This window comes from Heterodontus francisci, chromosome 15 (genome assembly GCF_036365525.1).
Source record: "Heterodontus francisci isolate sHetFra1 chromosome 15, sHetFra1.hap1, whole genome shotgun sequence".
NCBI classification, from domain to species: Eukaryota; Metazoa; Chordata; class Chondrichthyes; order Heterodontiformes; family Heterodontidae; genus Heterodontus; species Heterodontus francisci.
Window position 1 is genome coordinate 17,352,593 of NC_090385.1, and position 19,249 is coordinate 17,371,841.

At 41.9% G+C, this 19,249-nt stretch overlaps 1 protein-coding gene across 3 annotated transcripts in view; it reads right to left on the reverse strand.

The window, feature by feature from the left end:
• Positions 1-635: 635 nt before the first annotated feature.
• The window catches only part of mtm1 (myotubularin 1), a 161,939-nt gene continuing 143,325 nt past the window's right edge, over positions 636-19,249 (reverse strand). For all 3 annotated transcript variants that reach the window (XM_068047162.1, XM_068047163.1, XM_068047164.1), the window contains 4 exons: positions 14,150-14,242; positions 12,140-12,253; positions 8,025-8,201; positions 636-5,257 (listed from right to left, as the gene is read on the reverse strand). In XM_068047162.1, the coding sequence (XP_067903263.1) occupies positions 5,081-5,257; positions 8,025-8,201; positions 12,140-12,253; positions 14,150-14,242 (561 nt within the window). In that variant the 3' untranslated portion in view covers positions 636-5,080. The remainder of the gene's footprint in view (positions 5,258-8,024; positions 8,202-12,139; positions 12,254-14,149; positions 14,243-19,249) is intronic.

Consider the following 19,249-nt stretch of genomic DNA (forward strand, 5'->3'; position numbering starts at 1 on the left):
GCTTTCTGCCATATGGTCATTGTTGTCTCTTTCTTGGGGGAAAACTCACTCTAGAATGACTTCGGCACCTGCTGCAGACAAAATGCACCTCCCCTTTAAAAGGTGCAGGCTGACATTAAGCAGCACAGGCTAGCGTGAACTCACGCTCACCCCTCAATTTTGCACCCCACCGGCCTCTTGGGCGCAGCCACTCAGCACACGTTGCAATCTTGTAAACGAGCTGGTAGCACAAGGTTTACGTGCTGCCTGAATTGGAAGCAACGAACACGGGTTAATTATACATCTCAGGACTTATTAAATTTCACGGCCAATGTAAGGCTACAATATTCTATTACTGTTTAATTAATTCACTTCTGTTTACTTAAGGTTGAAAATTGTAATCATGTGATTCATTAAAAAGCTGCAGCCTGTAGCTCTGGTATATTCTGTGCCTTAAAGAGTTTTCCAGTTCATTTGCAAATTTCTGTATTTGTTTGTTTATAACAAATAAAGAGTACAACACAAGCACTTGATGCTTTGTGGTATCTGAAGTGTAATGAGGAGAATTGCGGACAAAATTTAAAAAAAAATACCGATGACAGAAATTAGTGTTTAATATGTTAGCAGAAATATTAGAACATCTGAAGAAAGATATATTACATTATGTAATGGTTTTATTTCACAATAACCAGACAGTAGCATATTTGACTGTACAGGGCAAACATACAACACAGATCAATTTTATATACTGTTTAATTATAATCAATTTGTCAAAGCAATGTATACAAGGCTTGTGAAAAGTTGAGACTATTATTTTAGTCCATGTTCCATTATTTATCTTTGCTTACTGTATAACATTTATGTCTTTATCATGAGTAATGTTGTCCCCTCATAAAATCTGTGCAGCGTTCAGAAAATGCAGATGTGGTGGGGAAAAAGAATGCTAGTTTAAAGGCAAATATCCTGAGCATAATTAAATATAATCAAAAAACATATGGACAAGATACAAATGCTACATACCAGCGAGGGTGAAATTCCTAAAAGGATAATGTTTACAAAATTGTCAGAGTATAATGCTACATTCTTAAAACAGAGAAGTCATAATTTTCACTAGAATTAACGAATGCAGGAATTTCACCCCTTTGCAGGTTGTTTCTGGTCCACTCTGTAGTGGCAAAGCCTTGTCAAGTAAATCTGAGACAGACACAAAAATGACACCGACTTACAGAAACAAAATGAAGACTGCATTTAGATCAAACTATGTTTAAACCACAAGTGTGAAGTCTGAGATTTTTTAAAAACTGTAATAATAGACGCAAGTGCTGTAATTTACTTATTGTATCATAATTGGTGATCGCAATTAGCGGTCACGAAAATGGTTTTAATGACTATTAAAGAGGATTCTTGTTACTTTTATGGAACATTTTGGAATTTACGTGTACAGTTATGGTAAAACAGGACGCTCAATAGAGATTAACAATGGGTTACATCATATTCAGAAGAAGGGCCTCTAATCCTTATGAACCTTTCACCCCTGCAAAATGTACTGTATCTCATCAATCCCCGAGTACCCTTTAGAAATATAATTTATTTCCATATATTTGCAGTTACAAAAGCCCATGTTTCACCAGACACCCGTTTCAAGGGAAAGTGTTTTCTCTGAGGGCAGCAACATTAAACAAAATGAATACAGTCAGTAGTCGTAATGCAATATGTGCAGCACACCGGAAATGTCCGTTCAAATTTTCCACTTCTTGTGGTTAAACTTATTATATACCAGACCAGTAATTCAGACCTTCAACAAGCCGGAGAAACATCCGAATACCAAATGGTAAGAAATCGGACAGCAACGCTGTTTGGCCACAAAATATAATTTGTAAAGATCAGCAGATTCTGTGAGCATCAGCCTTAACGTGACAGTTTAATCTGTCAGCATGTAAATTTATTTCATCTTTCTTTAATTACGAACGCTTCATAGCCCATAGAATAAAGACCTTTGGCTGTGACAGTTTGCTACTTAAATGAAGTGAAAGGAAAAATGTTCCAAGATACAGATCAGCCAACAAAACAAAATAGTTTAACCAGTCTGGAATTCCGTTATTTTGTAATATTCTTGTGAAGAATATTGCAAAAAATGGAATGCTTAACAATCCATAACTTATTAATGGTATTAAGACACAGAGTAGGCATTGCAAACACTCATTACTGAATATCTAAAACCAATTACAGTTTCCGAGCTTTGAATTCAAATTTCTTTTTAAAGCATTTTTAACTGAGGTATTGATTGACAGGAGGCCTGACGAAACCAAAAATGTAAGAAAATGTGCTATCCCCACAAATAATCACGTGCAACAGAAAATTCAGGGAGCAACCAGACTTTACAACCAGATGTAGGACAATGGCAAGGATTTCAACTGACCAAGCTCTTCCCTTATGATTGTCATCTACACCAGTCTCTCAGCATACACAGCTCTGATAAGTGCAAATGTTTGAACTACTGGTTAAATCAGACCTATAGCAGTGATGTATGTCAAATTTTCAGCACTGAAATATCTCATTTGATTTCATGTTCAGATTACGACAGAGGCCATATTTACATTCAGGACATAAACTAAAACAATTGCAATGATCCATTTATGACCCACAGCTATCAGCCAAATCCAACGAAAGTTCAATAGCTTTCAATAGGCTTCAGTATAACCAAGTTTAAAAAGTAGAGTAGAAACTCAACAAATTCATATGTACGTAAATTTTCCGTAAAGCCAAACATGATTTCTCTCTGAACTGGTTTCCCTTGTGCAATGGAATAAGGTGTAAATGGAAGAAACCAGGAAGCATCTAAATTCAATTAAGACTTCGAGAATTTGAATAGGATAATGTACCCATTTTGAAGAATGTCTAAATCAGCTCAATTTGTAATAAATTTGAAAGAAATTTGCATTTTTATAGTGTGTTATGTCCTCAGGATGTCCCAAAGTACTTCAGAGCCAATTAATTACTTTTTGAAGTGCAATTACTGCAATGCATGTAAAATTTTGCAATTAAACAAGGTGCCACAAACAGCAAAGGTATGAATGACCAAATTATGTTGTGGTTTACTGGTGCTGGTTGACGAGGAGTGTTGACCAAGACATCAGAAGAATTCCCCTACTGCTCTTAGGATAGTGCCATGGGATCTTTTATGTCCATGAGCTGGTCGATGAGATCTTGATTTAATGTCTCTTCCAAACACTTTCAACAATGCAGCACTCTCCCAGTACTGAAGTGAACTGCCAGCCGAAAGCAAGTTGTCAAGTATTCACATCCCTCTTACTCGTGTGAGTGCTGACAATTTAAATTTTGTGCCAAAGATACATGGAAAAAAAACCTCCAAAACAAATGGCCCTTGCATAATAAGTATGACATTCCTAAAACAGTGTTCATATCAAATTTGGCTGATATAAACTGATTGGAACAAATAGATGGCCAAAAGTGTAAACAAGCCTATGTACGTTACCGAAAGGAACGTTAAGCTAAAAAATTGCATTTTACAAGAAAACACACGTGACACTAGGGAACTGGGAGCTAAAGTCTACAGATTATTGTTGGTATGATTAATGGCATTCCCTTGTCCACTATTTCAATGCAGATATTTACATGGTGATTTTAAATGGATTAATACCTCTGGTAAAATATCAGACACCTGTTTGGCAAACATATTAACTGTGCCAACAGTAATTTTCAGGTTCATGAAGGCCAGTGTTTGAGCCCTACTGTGTTATTTTCAGATCCATAGCTATGAGGAGGCAAAATAATTAAAGCCAAGGATAAATAGCTGCTAAAATGCTTCAGATGGCCAGACATTTCCAAAATCAGGTCATTATTCGTTACTGGCCCGTAAAAATAAAACATTTGTACAAAATCTTAAATGTAAATTCACTTAATGTCAGTATAATAGCTGTAAAGGGACAGAGAATAAAATAATCAGCATTTTCAAGATATAATTGACTAGTTTAATAAATTTATTCCAAATTTTGTTTAAATTATGCATAACATTTTTAGCTTATGGAAAATAATACACAAATGAGTGGGAAAATACTTCGGCCAATTATGTAAGCAGGGAAGCCCTACTAGAAATGCAGGTGTTTACCTAGAGTATCAGATTTATTGCAAATGCTCTATGCATAGGCAGACATTTCCATTCAAGAAAAGATTCTACTCTACATATAAAACATAGGGGAACTCAGACTATGAAATATTCATAGAAATAAACTGGTCGTATTTTATTCAAGTCCTGACTTTGATACTGAAAAAAATAATAACACTTAATTGGATGGGGGGGTGGGGGGGGAGGGTGGGAAAGGGGAGAGGGGGAGGTGGAAAATGACCATCTACAGTCACAGAAAAATACACCAGAGGGCTGAAATTGAGCTTGGGTAGCAGCATGTAAGAGGCAATTGTGAATCTGGTGCGGTCTAAAACTGGCTGCCGATTCGCTATTGCCCGTTTGAGCTACTGCCCAAGATCAATTTCACCCCATATTGTTTTCAAAAATTTTTTTAGTCTGATGTCTTTGCTTGGCACTGACCCTACAGCTCCATTAATACTACAGTACTATCGTCATTAACTAGGCAACACCATTAAAGTAAGAAGCAGTATGCGATCTGTAATTTGCAGTGCAAGCCACATATGCAATGTGTAATGTAGAATCAGAATTTCCTGGTCAGTTCTTGCAGTAATCCAAAGAAGCTTGATAGCTGTCCTCCAGACCCTCACTACTCATATGGATTTGAGATGAGTAATTCCACAGTTTTCTTTATTCAGTGATTGAGAAAGTCAGCATTACTACTGACTGAAACAGAAATAGCAGGACAGTAACCCTAAATAAATGGCAGCCTGCTACCATTTAAACTAAGGCCCAAACCATCATTTAGAACAATGCCATTTATCAAAATATTTTTAATTCAGTTTTTGTATAAAGAGGAATTATAGTATTAACATGCAAATAAATCAACACCCCTATCCAGCATTCTTTTAACACGTTGCAGTATAGCATAAATGAATTCTTAAGAGTCTCTAAAGTAATCAGTACTATAAGTATTCAGAATTCCATGCGTACATCTCAAAGTGTTGTCTGTGAGTGTGGAGATACTGGCACTGGTGAAGATGAAGTTGGTGAATTGGAAACATGGGGAAGCATTCCTGTTGAAGAATCTGAAATCTGCAGTTCCTCTAGTTTCTTCAGTAACTGCTCTCGTACAACCAACAACTCTTTGTATCGTTGTTGAACTGGGTCCTGCTGCTCAGAGGGGGGACAGGAAAGACCGTTACTTAAATATTTAACATTTTATTATGTGAAAAAACTGCACCATTCTATAACAAGCAGGCATTCATTCCCCCTGAAAATTAGCATTTCTGGTGAATGTTGAAACATTTGGATTTGGATTCAGTTCCTCAGCTCCTTGCCCTATAGTGTTTCCAAGTAACTGATGGACCAGATTCCAAACATAACACGAGTTACACTTGCATCCCTTTAAGAGAAATGTTGTGAATTTCTGTACTGTTTCTGGGTACATACGTTACATTAAATTTACACTGTATTTTCACTAGAGTGCAAAACCAAAAAATATTTTAATTCAAAAGGTAAAATACTGCAGATGCTGGAAATCTGAAATAAAAACAGAAAATAATGGAAATACTCATCAGGTCCAGCAACATCTGTGCAGACAGAAACAGTTAACACAGCAATGAGAATAGGATATAAATAGTTAAAGCAGATGTACTTAAAAGATTGGCAGTACTCAAAGCAGTCACTCAGTTGGATGAGATGCATCCTAGATTTCTGAGTGAAGTATGGATGGAAATTGTGGAGGCTCTGGCCATAACGTTTCAGTCCTTCGTAGATATGGGAGTGTGTCTGAGGATTGCAAATGAGGGATAAACCCAGAAATTACAAGCCTTTTAAACATCAGTGGTGGGGAAACATATAGAGACAATAACCAGAGACAAAAATTAATTGGCCCTTGGAAAAGTATCAGCAATTAATGAGTCAGCACAGATTTGTAAAAGGCAAATCTTCATTTGACTAACTTGATTCAGCTCTCTGATAAAGTAATGGAGAGGGTTGTGAGGGTAGTGCAGTTGATGATGTGTATATGGATTTTGACAAAGTACCACATAATAGATCTGTAAGCAAAAGTAAAGCCCATGGGATTAAAGTAACAGTGTCAGAATGTATATAAAATTGTTAAGGAACAGAAAGCAGAGAACAGTGGTGAATAGTTTTTCCAGACTGAAGGAAGTATATAGTTGTGTTCCTAAGGGATATTAGTAACATTGCTCTTTTTGATAGATATTAATGACCTGGATTTGGATATATAGGACATAATTTCACAAAACTTGGAAAGGTAGTAATCAATGAGGCGGACAGCAACTTCAGAAGGACATAGATTGGTGATGTGGGCAGACATGCAACAGATGAAATTTAATGCAGAGAAGTGTGAAGTAATAAATGTTGGTAGAAAGAATGAGGTGTGGCAATATAAACTAAACGACACAATTTTAAAGGGGGGGGGGGGTGGTTGTGCAGGAAGAGAGACACCTGGGGATGCACGTACACAAATCTTTGAAGGTTGCAGGACAAATTAAGAAGTTGTTTTAAAAAAAAGCACGAGATCCTTGGCTTTATAAATAGAGGCACAGAGTACAAAAACAAGGAGGTTAAGCTAAATTTTACAAAACATTAGTAGGCCTCAGCTGGAGTCTTATATTCAATTAAGGACACCACATTTTAAGAAGGATGTCAAAGCCAGAAGAGATTTAATGGAACAGCTCCAGGGATGAGGAACTTCAATTATGTGGAGAGACTGGAATTGCTCTCCATACAGCAGAAAAGGTAAAGAGGAGATTTGATAGAGGTGTTGAAAATTATGAACGGTTTTGGCAAGAGTAAATAAGGAAAAATTGTTTCCAAAGAATACAGATTTAAGGTGATAGGCAAAAGGACTAGAGGTGACAGGAGGATTTTTTTTTAACCCAACAAGTTATGATGATCTGGAATGCACTGCCTGAAAGGGTGGTGGAAGCAGATTCAATAATAACTTTCAAAAGGAATTGGATAAATACTTAAAGGGCTAGACGGACAGAGCAAAGGAGGGGGACTAATTAAATAGTTCTTTCAAAGAGTTAGCACAAGCACAATGGGCCGAATGTCCTTCTGGTATGATTCTATACCAGAACATTAATGAGATGTTGCAGGGATAAGCCTATGCCCTGCACTTCGAAAGGCCAGTAACGTAAACCTTGATTATTGAGGAAAAAAGGATCATACTGGTATAATTTTGATGGACAAAATGTAACAAATGAAAACCAAGTTTTACTAAAATTAAATCACCACACAAATGAGTTAGACATTTTAGATGAGATCTTGGGGTCAGTGAAAATCTGTAACATATTGTAGATTTATTTGGGATTTAAAAAAAAATAGGCATAAGGAAAACACATGCCAAGCCAATGAATCTCTTCAATTCACCTTAGTGCAATAGATGGTGTAAGGAAACCCAACAGCAGAAGTATAATCTTTTAGTAATTTAAAGAAAAAGGTAGTAGAATGGTGCGTTCCGTGCGAACATGCCACAAAGGGTAGAGCATAGGCTTACCCGCAACACCCCATTAGATGAATTTATAATCTCACATGGGTTGGTGCCTGGCAAAGCATGGTATTTCCCTAGAGAAGATGTACAATTTGATGGGATGTCTCTCACCCTCAAAAGCTTTCCAATGTTCATAAAGACCGGGCTAAACTGTGGCGAGTCGAAGAGACTTAGTAGTTGGCAGGAAAAAAGACAGAGGCGCAAGGGGAGAGCCAACTGTGTAACAGGCCCGACAAACAAATTTCTCTGCAGCACCTGTGGAAGAGCCTGTCACTCTAGAATTGGCCTTTATAGCCACTCCAGGCACTGCTTCACAAACCACTGACCACCTCCAGACGCTTATCCATTGTCTCTCGAGATAAGGAGGCCAAAGAAGATAATAGAGATAATTATTCATTTCTGATCAGCACATACCTGTTGCCTGAACCAAGGGTTCCACCGGATGTAATAGTTGACCCACAGATCCAGGTGCCGCATGCTGGCTACTGGGTAGAGTACACGGTGTTGGTCTTTTGTATAAAAGGGATTGATGTACTTGTCAACTTCACTATTTATATAGCACCATAAGGACACAGTCCTTTTTCGCAACTCCTTGAATTGACAAAAAAAGCATGGCATTTAATATAAAGTTGCAAAAATACAGGGAAGTACAAATATCAGCAGGAAACTTCCTGCTGGTTACCATCTACCTCCATCCCTCAGCTGATGAATCGGTGCTCCTCCATGTTGAACACTACTTGAAAGAAGCACGGAGGGCAGCAAGGGCACAGAATGTACTCTGGGTGGAGGACTTCAATGTCCATCACCAAGAGTGGCTCAAAAGCACCATAACTAACTGAGTTGGCCGAGTCCAGGTAGTTTCTTTACACAGAGAGTAGTAGGGGTGTGGAACGCCCTGCCTGCAACAGTAGTAGACTCGCCAACTTTAAGGGCATTTAAGTGGTCATTGGATAGACATATGGATGAAAATGGAATAGTGTAGGTCAGATGGTTTCACAGGTCGGCGCAACATCGAGGGCCGAAGGGCCTGTACTGCGCTGTAATGTTCTAAAAATTCCTAAAGGACACAGCTGCCAGACTGGGCCTGAGGATGGTGGGGAGAGAATCAACACGAAGGAAAAAATCTGCTTGACCTCGTCCTCATCAATCTACCTGTATCTGATGTGTCTGTCCACGAATAGGTAGAAGTGACCACCACATAGCCCCTGTGGAGACAAAGTCTCATCTTCACACTGAGGACACCTTCCATTGTCTTGCGTGGCACCACTGTGCTAATTGGTACTGATTCAGAACTGAGCTAGCAGCTACAAACCAGCATTCATGAGGTGTTGTGGGGCCATCAACATCAGCAGAATTGCATTCCACCCTGATCTGTAACCTCAGGGCCTGGCATATTCCTCACTCTATCGCTACCAACAAGCCAGGGGATCAATCTTGCTTCAATGAGGAGTGTAGAAGAACATACCAGGAGTAGCACAAGGTGTACATAAAAATGAGGTGCCAACCTGGTGAAGCTCAATACAGGACTATGTGCATGCTAAACAGAACAACATGAAATCGACAGAGCTAAGCAATTCCACAACTAACAGATCAGATCAAAGTTCTGCAGTCCTGCCACATCCAGTCGCAAGTGGTGGAGGACAATTAAACAACTAACCAGAGGAAGAGGCTTTATGAACATCTGCATCCTCAATGGTGGAGGAGCTCAGCACATCAGTGCAAAAGACAGGACTGAAGCCTTTGCAACCATCTTCAGCCAAAAGTGCTGAGTGGATGAGCTAGCTCTGCCTTCTCATGACATCCGCAACATCATAGATGATCGTCCTCAGCCAATCTGATTCACGCTACAAGATACTAAGAAATGGCTGAGCATACTGGATACAGCAATGGCTACTGGCCCAGGCAACATCCTAGCTGTAGTACTGACGACTTGTGCTCCAGAACTAGCCGCACCTCTAGCCAAGTTGTTCCTGTACAGCTACAACACTGGCACTTATCAGACAACGTGGAAAATTGCCCAGGTATGTCCTATCCACAAAAAACAAATCAGGCTAATTACCGCCCCAGTCTACTCTCAATTATCAGCAAGTGATGGAAGGTGTCATTGATGGTGCTATCAAGTGGCACTTACTTAATAATAACATGCTCACAGATGCGCAGTTTGGGTTCCACTAGGGCCACTCAACTCCAGAACTCACTACAGCCTTGGTCCAAACATAGACAAAAAAAACTGAATTCCAGAGGTTAAGTGAGTGACTGCCCTTGACATCAAGGCAGCATTAGGCTGAGTGTGGGATCAAGGAACCCTAGTAAAATTGAAGACAATGGGAATCGGGGAAAATTCCCTCTGGCTGGAGTCACACCTAGCACAAAGGAAGATGGTTGTGGTTGTGTGGTGGCAATCATCTCAGCTGCAGGAGTTCCTCAGGGCAATGTCCTAGGCCCAAAGATCTTCAGCTGCTTTATCAATGATATTCTGCCCATTGTAAGATCAGAGGTGGGGTCGTTCACTGATGATTGCACAGTGTTCATTTCCATTCACAACTCCTCAGATAACGAAACAGTCCATGGCCACATGCAAGACCTGGACAATATTCAGGCTTGGGCTAAGTGGCAAGTAACATTAGTGCCACACAAATGCCAGCCAATGATCATTTCGAACAAGAAAGAGTGTCTAACCACCTCTCCTTGACATTCAACAGGATTATCACTACTGAATCCTCTACCATCAACAACCTGGGGATCACCAATGACCAACTGGACCAGCCACATAATACCATGGCTACAACAGCAGGTCAGATTTTGGGTAGTCTGTGGCAAGTAACTCATCACCTGATTCCCCAAAGCCTTTCCACCATCTACAAGGCAGAATTAACTCAATACTACCTGGCGAGTGCAGCTCCAACAACCCTCAAGAAGCTCAACACCATCCAGGACAAAGCTGCTCGCTTGGTTTGCAGCCCAACCACCACATTAAACATTCACCCCTTCCTCCAACACCAGCACATCATGGCTCTGCAAACTGCACTGCAGTAACTAGGGAAGACTTCTTCGAGAGCACCTTTCAAACCTGCGACCTTCAGAAGAATAAGGGCAGCAGGCACATAGGAACATCACCACATGCAAGTTCCCCTCCAAGTCACTCACCATCCTGACTTGGAAATATATTACTGTTCCATCATCCTCACTAGGTCATAATCTTTGGAAGTCCCTACCAACAGCAGATGGACTGCAATGGTTCAAGAAGGCAACTCACCTTCTCACCACCACCTAAAGAGCAATGGGTAATAGATGCTAGCCTTGCCAGCAATGAACAAATAAAATAAAAAGAGCATACAGAGACATCAATACTATTGATTCAGGTGAATACATTTGGCATACATAATTTTCATCCACTATTTAAGCTAAATTATTATACTTGTAGAGAGGCATTTACACTAGTACTTCTAAATGGAAATTACTGTAACTTTTCAAAGAGCGTTACAACGTTATGCTGACGTCAAGAGGAAAGCTGTGATTTGGTGCCCAAGGATAGAACAGATACTTTCTGCAGCTATCAGAAGGTCAGGGCCTTGATTCATACATAATTTGAAACACAAGTAAAGAGATAGCGAGAGGGAGAGATAAATTCTGTTAAGACATACAAAAGAAAGAGAAAGCAAAGAGAAGTTGGGGGCAGAGAGGAAGTACAATGACAACAAGAAAGCATGAGATTCATACAGAGACAGAAAGCAGCACTGTGGCAGAGAGAATGGAAGATATAGAGAATGGGAGAGGAACAAAGATTTCCAAAGGGGAAACAAGCAGAGAGGAAAGGAGACCCTCAAAATTAGTATTGCTTACATTTATATAGTGCCTTTAACATAGTAAAACATCCCAAGGTACTTAACAATAACACAGCAAGGCAACTAGCATGGAAAAATACTGGCCCTGGGATTAATATAGCAATCAACACATACACACAATCTTTTTATTAAAGTATGCTGCACTTCTTCCTTTTTTTCAAGGATTCCATGTTTTGAGTTTTTAAATTGCAAAATGGAAGAAATTAAATGAAAGATAATTTTTTTAAAAATGTGACTGAGATTCTAATTCAGTTGCTTCCCTGTCAGTCCTCATCTGACTCCATAAAATGTGTGCTGACTCCAGTTCTCTCTCCCAGAAAATGTTAGAAATAGGGAAATATAAAGATTGAAAGGTAGATAAGGGGGAAAAAAACAAACTGGGTTGGAACAAAGAGAAATAGAAGTGGCAAAGGAAAACACAAACAGTTGAAGGGAAAAACTGAACAGCGAAGAAGCAATCAGAGTTAATAGGAAGTTCTACATTTATAGCACAAGCTTAAAAAATAAAGTTATATACAGAGTATGAAATATGAACATTTTATTATTGCCGTACCCATCCCCCTGCCTTACTGCTAGAGGACAGGTAATGAAATACTTCAGCAGATATTACAATAAGAGCAATACTGCTGGATGCACTTCGCTGATCTGCCTGGTCAATAATTTCCAAAATCTGTTTGTACCAACCTCCTTTGATCGCTGCTGCTCACAAGTATAAAGGAAGGTCCCAAACCGACAGCTGTACAGGTGATCCAGAATGGTGATCAAGAACAGCTCATTAAACTGAAAAGCTGTCGGAAACTAGAGCAGAGAGAAATTAACGTCAATGAAAAGCATCCCTTTTAAGCATGTTTTGTTAAATCTCTCTGAAGGTGGACCAAGTTAACACTAGATGAGGCAAAGTTGGGTTCAAATTTTGCTTTACTCCACAGTAAGATGAAAGGTACAGAGCAAATGTTCAGATGCGAGTAGTTTAGTTCAAATGGATGCAACTTATTTGACATATGATACCAAATAATATGTGACACTACCCCACTTAAATAGGTTACTTTAGTTAACTTAAACAGAACAACCCTTCTGTATTCTGTCCTACATCCCAGGGCAGAACCACTTTTCCAGCAGTCCCGTCTTTTGCAGCCCACCTTTGGGAAAGAATGCCTTCTTTCCCAAAAGCCAATATGCTTTTCAGTCAGTGTCTATACCACTTTTTTGTCTAAAAAAGCGTTCTGCAACACCAGCTTGTCATAACGGAATACCTGCCCCAGAGCCTAGTCCACCAGCCTAACTTGGCACCAACCTCTGCTGCGTTCATATGAAAAGCATCGTCACAGCAGAACTGAAAGTAGACAGTTGCTGGAATGTCAAACTCTATCATCTCAGTATGCTAGTTTTAAACACCACATCTGAAACCTTACCCCCATTATCCTGTGAATTTAAACCCTTTACAACTTATAGTGACTTTAATGTAATAAAACGGCCCAAGGCACTTCATAGGAGCAGTATAAAAAAAAAATGACACTAAACAACGAGATATTCGGTCAGATGACCAAAATCTTTATTTATTTAGAGATACAGCACTGAAACAGGCCCTTCGGCCCACCGAGTCTGTGCCGACCAACAACCACCCATTTATACTAACCCTACAGTAATCCCATATTCCCTACCACCTACCTACACTAGAGGCAATTTACAATGGCCAATTTACCTATCACCTGCAAGTCTTTGGCAGTGGGAGGAAACCGGAGCACCCGGCGAAAACCCACGCGGTCACAGGGAGAACTTGCAAACTCCGCACAGGCAGTACCCAGAATCGAACCCGGGTCCCTGGAGCTGTGAGGCTGCAGTGCTAACCACTGCTCCACTGTGCCGCCCCACCACTGGTCAAAAAGGTAGGTTTAAACGAGTGTCTTAAATGAGGAAAGTGAGGTAGAGCGGTAGAGAGGTGTAGGGAGGGAATGTCAGAGCTTAGGACCTACGCAGATGAAGGCATGACCACCAATGGTGAAGAGACTGAAATCAGGGATGCTCAAGAGGCCAAAATTAGATGAGCACAGATATCTTGGAGGGTTGTAGAGCTTCAGGAGATTACAAAGATAGGGAGGGGCGAGGACATGGAGGGATTTGAAAACAAAGATGAGAATTTTAAAATCTAGACAATGCTTGACTGGGAGTCAATGTAGATCAGCGAGATCAGAGGCGATAGGGGAACAGGACTTGGTGTGAGTTAGGACATGCGCAACACAGTTTTGATAATCTCAAGTTTAGGATGGTGGGAGACTAGTCAACTGTGCACTGGGATAGTCAATTATAGAGGTAACAAAGGAATGATGAGGGTTTTAGCAGCAGATGAGCTGAGGCAGGAGAGCAATGTTACACGTGAAAATAGGCAGTCTTAGCGATGGTGTGAATAGGTGGTCGGAAGCTCATCTTGGGGTGAAACATGACAAAGGTTGCAAACAATCTGGTTTAGTCTCAGGCTGTTCTCAGTGAGAGAGATGGAGTAGGTAGCTAGAGAACGGAGTTTAGAGCAAGTTTATTAAAAGTACTTTTCAAAATACCATATCTATATCCTTTCTGTGAAAGAATAGTCAAAAACTTCATATATGTAATGGTGTCCATTAAGTGTCTATCATGCAATTAAATTATAATACACATTCACATTTTACATTCCCCCCACTTAGTATCAAAACCACTTACTTGCTTTGTCATTTGCCACACACAGTCAATGAACTGCAGAAATATAGGAGACCGATCTGCATCTGCATGGTTCTTGTCACCATGTCCTATTCTCTAAAGTAAATAATTAAGTCAACTTCTGTTTTGTCAAAACACACTTTATAAACTACCAACTAAAAATTACTTATGATTCTAAATTAATGAACAATTTTAATTGCTGATTCATATTAGTGAAACTGGAACAATAACCTGATTCTCCAGTAATAGTGCTGCAATGTTCTAAAGACAGGTTATATAGAATTTTCATTAGTGCTGAGGCTCTATACTTGAAACTTTAGTTTGCCTTTTCAGATGCTGACAAACTTTTCTGTTTTTAAGAATTTTTACAGTGACTACCTATAGTAAATTGATGGGAAACTGTATTCATCTGAACTACTGCACAATTGTATATAATATAAATTAAGATGCCTGCACACTACTGGTGTCTCTCCGTCCTTTCAACCAGGTTTAGTACTTCAGAATTATTGGTCAGAGACTCCCTGACAGCTTAAGACTCTGTATAGAATTCTCTCTTCAGTGAGATTGTGAAATCTGTCACCGTTCAGGACGACACTGGTTAAAACTTCAGTTATTCAGCAGAGGCAAGTATTCTACAAAAGTAAAAAAAAAAATCTGCTTCCACAACATCAGTTTTAGAACATATGTACCAAAAATGATTGAGACTGCAACAATCATACATAGATATTTGTTGCAGCAATTTATATGGTCATTAATATTGTTCTAAGACTGTGTAAATTACACTCATAGGGCTGAATTTTGTCCCCCCTCGCCCCGCCCTGCCCCGCCGGGAGGGGCGGTGGGCAAAAAAATGTCAGCCTGCATGGTGCCCCACCCAATCACATGGTGGGGGCGCGCTGAGATGCCAGCAACGGCGCAGGCACATTTTTAAAGGGCAGTCAGCCCTACCAGATCATTTAAATATTTATAACCATTCCGCTCCCCCCAGTAAACCGCAATAAAAAATATCGCCCCTTCCCCCCCCCACCCCCCCCCAAGAACATTTACAGGTAATAGTTGCCCTCTCCTCTCCCCACCAAAGGACTTACATGCAAGACATGACCTTTTCTCCACCCCCCACAACTGTTCAAAGTGCAGAGGTCAAAGCAACCCCCCCACACACTATTAATGCACATTTGACCCCATTACACTCCCCCCACCACTACACTGAAAGTCCCAAGCTCCCCCCTTCCCCAGCTCAGTGCCGCCAGCTTTCCCTGTACGGGAAAGTGAAGGCGCGTGAATGCCAGCCCAGCGGCGGGGGTGCCGCCACGGAGCCTTGCTGCTGCCCGCAAGATTGGGCCCGGCACTCCTGGCATCGAACTCCTTGCGGAACGCTGCCGGTACAATCTTCCAACACTCCCGCCACCACTCATCCTGACGCAGGACCTCAACAAAGTCCAGTCATAATTATGCACTTACAACTGACTGGAATTAATTTAAGGCCAACTTTCCTGAGATCAATTTCTCCTCAAGATAAACTTATTTATGTACAAAACTATTATACATGGCAGTGTAGTTTATGAAGATAAGTCGTGCATAAGCAAACTTGGGCGGCGCAGTGGTTAGCACCGCAACCTCACAGCTCCAGCGACCCGGGTTCGATTCTGGGTACTGCCTGTGCGGAGTTTGCAAGTTCTCCTTGTGTCTGCGTGGGTTTCCGCCGGATGCTCCAGTTTCCTCCCACAGCCAAAGACGTGCAGGTTGATAGGTAAATTGGCCATTGTAAATTGCCCCTAGTGTAGGTAGGTGTTAGGGGAATTGAGGGGATGTGGTAGGGAATATGGGATTAGTGTAGGATTAGTATAAATGGGTGGTTGATGGTCGGCACAGACTCGGTGGGCCGAAGGGCCTGTTTCAGTGCTGTATCTCTAAATAAATAAAACTCATTTGGTTATTTTCTCCCTATTGTTACAACTCAGATAGCTCAGTGCTGAAAGATAAAACTGAATCCTTGTCTTGATACAGTTAGAAGATTATATTTACATACTTCGTGCACCTCCAATCCAACCACCACTGTTTCAGCCTGCTCCTATACAGGTGAATCCCCAGTTAATGCCCAACAACTGAATACAACTGAACACCCAATTAAAATACAATTAACACTCTGCTCCCCACCTGAAGTTAAAGACCAGTTCTACGAGGAACTCCATAATATCATTAGTAGCTTCCCCAATACCGAACATCTGTTCCTGCTGCGGGACTTTAATGCCAGGGTTGGGGCCGACCATGACTCATGGCCCTCCTGCCTTGGGCGCTATGGCATTGGAAGGATGAATGAGAATGGACAGAGACTGCTTGAGTTGTGTACCTATCATAACCTCTGCATCACCAACTCGTTCTTTCACACTAAACCCTGTCACCAGGTTTCTTGGAGGCACCCAAGATCACGTTGTTGGCACCAGCCGGACCTCATCGTCACAAGGCGAGCCTCCTTAAACTGTGTTCAAATCACATGCAGCTTCCACAGTGCAGACTGCGATACCGACCACTCCCTGGTGTGCAGCAAGGTTAGACTCAAACCAAAGAAGCTGCATCACTCCAAGCAGAAGGGCCACCCGCGCATCAACACGAGCAGAATTTCTTATCCACAGCTGTTACAAAAATGTCTAAATTCACTTGAAAAAGCCCTTCAAAACACTCCCACAAAGGATGCACAGACCAAGTGGGCCCACATCAGAGATGCCATCTATGAGTCAGCCATGACCACCTATGGCAAACGTGTGAAGCGGAATGCAGACTGGTTTCAATCTCATTTTGAAGAGCTGGAACCTGTCATAGCCGCTAAGCGCATTGCACTGTTGAACTACAAGAAAGCCCCCAGCGATTTAACATCCGTAACACTTAAAACAACCAGAAGTGCTGCACAAACAACAGCCAGGCGCTGCGCAAATGACTACTGGCAACACCTATGCAGTCATATTCAGCTGGCCTCAGACACCGGAAACATCAGAGGAATGTATGATGGCATGAAGAGAGCTTTTGGGCCAACCATCAAGAAGATCGCCCCCCTCAAATCTAAATCAGGGGATACAATCATTGACCAACGCAAGCAAATGGACCGCTGGGTTGACACTACCTAGAACTGTACTCCAGGGAGAATGTTGTCACTGAGGCCGCCCTCAATGCAGCCCAGTCTCTGCCAGTCATGGATGAGCTGGACGTACAGCCAACAAAATCAGAACTCAGTGATGCCATTGATTCTCTAGCCAGCAGAAAAGCCCCTGGGAAGGACGGCATTACCCCTGAAATAATCAAGAGTGCTAAGTCTGCCATACTCTCAGCATTCTACGAACTGCTTTGCCTGTGCTGGGACGAGGGAGCAGTACCACAGGACATGCGCGATGGCAATATCATCACCCTCTATAAAAACAAAGGTGACCGCGGTGACTGCAACAACTACCGTGGAATCTCCCTGCTCAGCATAGTGGGGAAAGTATTCGCTCGAGTCGCTTTAAACAGGCTCCAGAAGCTGGCCGAGTGGGTCTACCCTGAGGCACAGTGTGGCTTTCGAGCAGAGAGATCGACCATTGACATGCTGTTCTTCCTTCATCAGCTACAGGAGAAATGCCGTGAACAACAGATGTCCCACTACGTTGCTTTCATTGATCTCACCAAAGCCTTTGACCTCGTCAGCAGACGTGGTCTCTTCAGACTACTAGAAAAGATCGGATGTCCACCAAAGCTACTAAGTATCATCACCTCATTCCATGACAATACGAAAGGCACAATTCAGCATAGCGGCCCCTTTCCTATCCTGAGTGGTGTGAAACAGGACTGTGTTCTCGCACCTACACTGTTTGGGATCTTCTTCTCCCTGCTGCTCTCGCATGTGTTCAAGTCTTCAGAAGAAGGAATTTTCCTCCACACAAGATCAGGTGGCAGGTTGTTCAACCTTGCCCGTCTTAGAGTGAAGACCAAAGTACGGAAAGTTCTCATCAGGGAACTCCTCTTTGCTGACGATGCTGCATTAACATCTCACACTGAAGAGTGTCTGCAGAGACTCATTGACAGGATTGCGGCTGCCTGCAACGAATTTGGCCTAACCATCAGCCTCAAGAAAACGAACATCATGGGGCAGGACGTCAGAAATGCTCCATCCATCAATATTGGCAATCTGGCAGTGGTTCAAGAGTTCACCTACTTAGGCTCAACTATCACCAGTAACCTGTCTCTCGATGCAGAAATCAACAAGCGCATGGAAAAGGCTTCCACTGCTATGTCCAGACTGGCCAAGAGAGTGCGGGAAAATGGCGCACTGACACGGAACACAAAAGTCCGAGTGTATCAAGCCTGTGTCCTCAGTACCTTGCTCTACGGCAGCGAGGCCTGGACAATGTATGTCAGCCAAGAGCGACATCTCAATATATTCCATCTTCGCTGCCTCCGGAAAATCCTTGGCATCAGGTAGCAGGACCGTATCTCCAACACAGAAGTCCTCAAGGCGGCCAACATCCCCAGCATATACACCCTACTGAGCCAGCGGCACTTGAGATGGCTTGGCCATGTGAGCCGCATGGAAGATGGCAGGATCCCCAAGGAAACATCGTACAGCGAGCTCATCACTGGTATCAGACCCACCGGCCGTCCATGTCTCCGCTTTAAAGACGTCTGCAAACGCGACATGAAGTCCTGTGACATTGATCACAAGTCGTGGGATTCAGTTGCCAGTGATCGCCAGAGCTGGCGGACGGCCATAAAGGCGGGGCTAAAGCGTGGCGAGTCGAAGAGACTTAGCAGTTGGCAGGAAAAAAGACAGAAGCGTAAGGGGAGAGCCAACTCTAACAGCGCCGACAACCAATTTTATCTGCAGCACCTGTGGAAGAGTCTGTCACTCTAGAATTAGCCTTTATAGCCACTCCAGGCGCTGCTTCACAAACAACTGACCACCTCCACGCGCTTACCCATTGTCTCTCGAGACAAGGAGGCCAAAGAAGAACACCCAGTGGAAATTTTATGCCCCTCACCAAGGCATTGGGAAATCTGTGGTAACTTTACCAGGTAACCATTAGGTTTATGCCAACCTGGATAATATTAGGGAGTTGGGAATAAGGAGGGAAAACC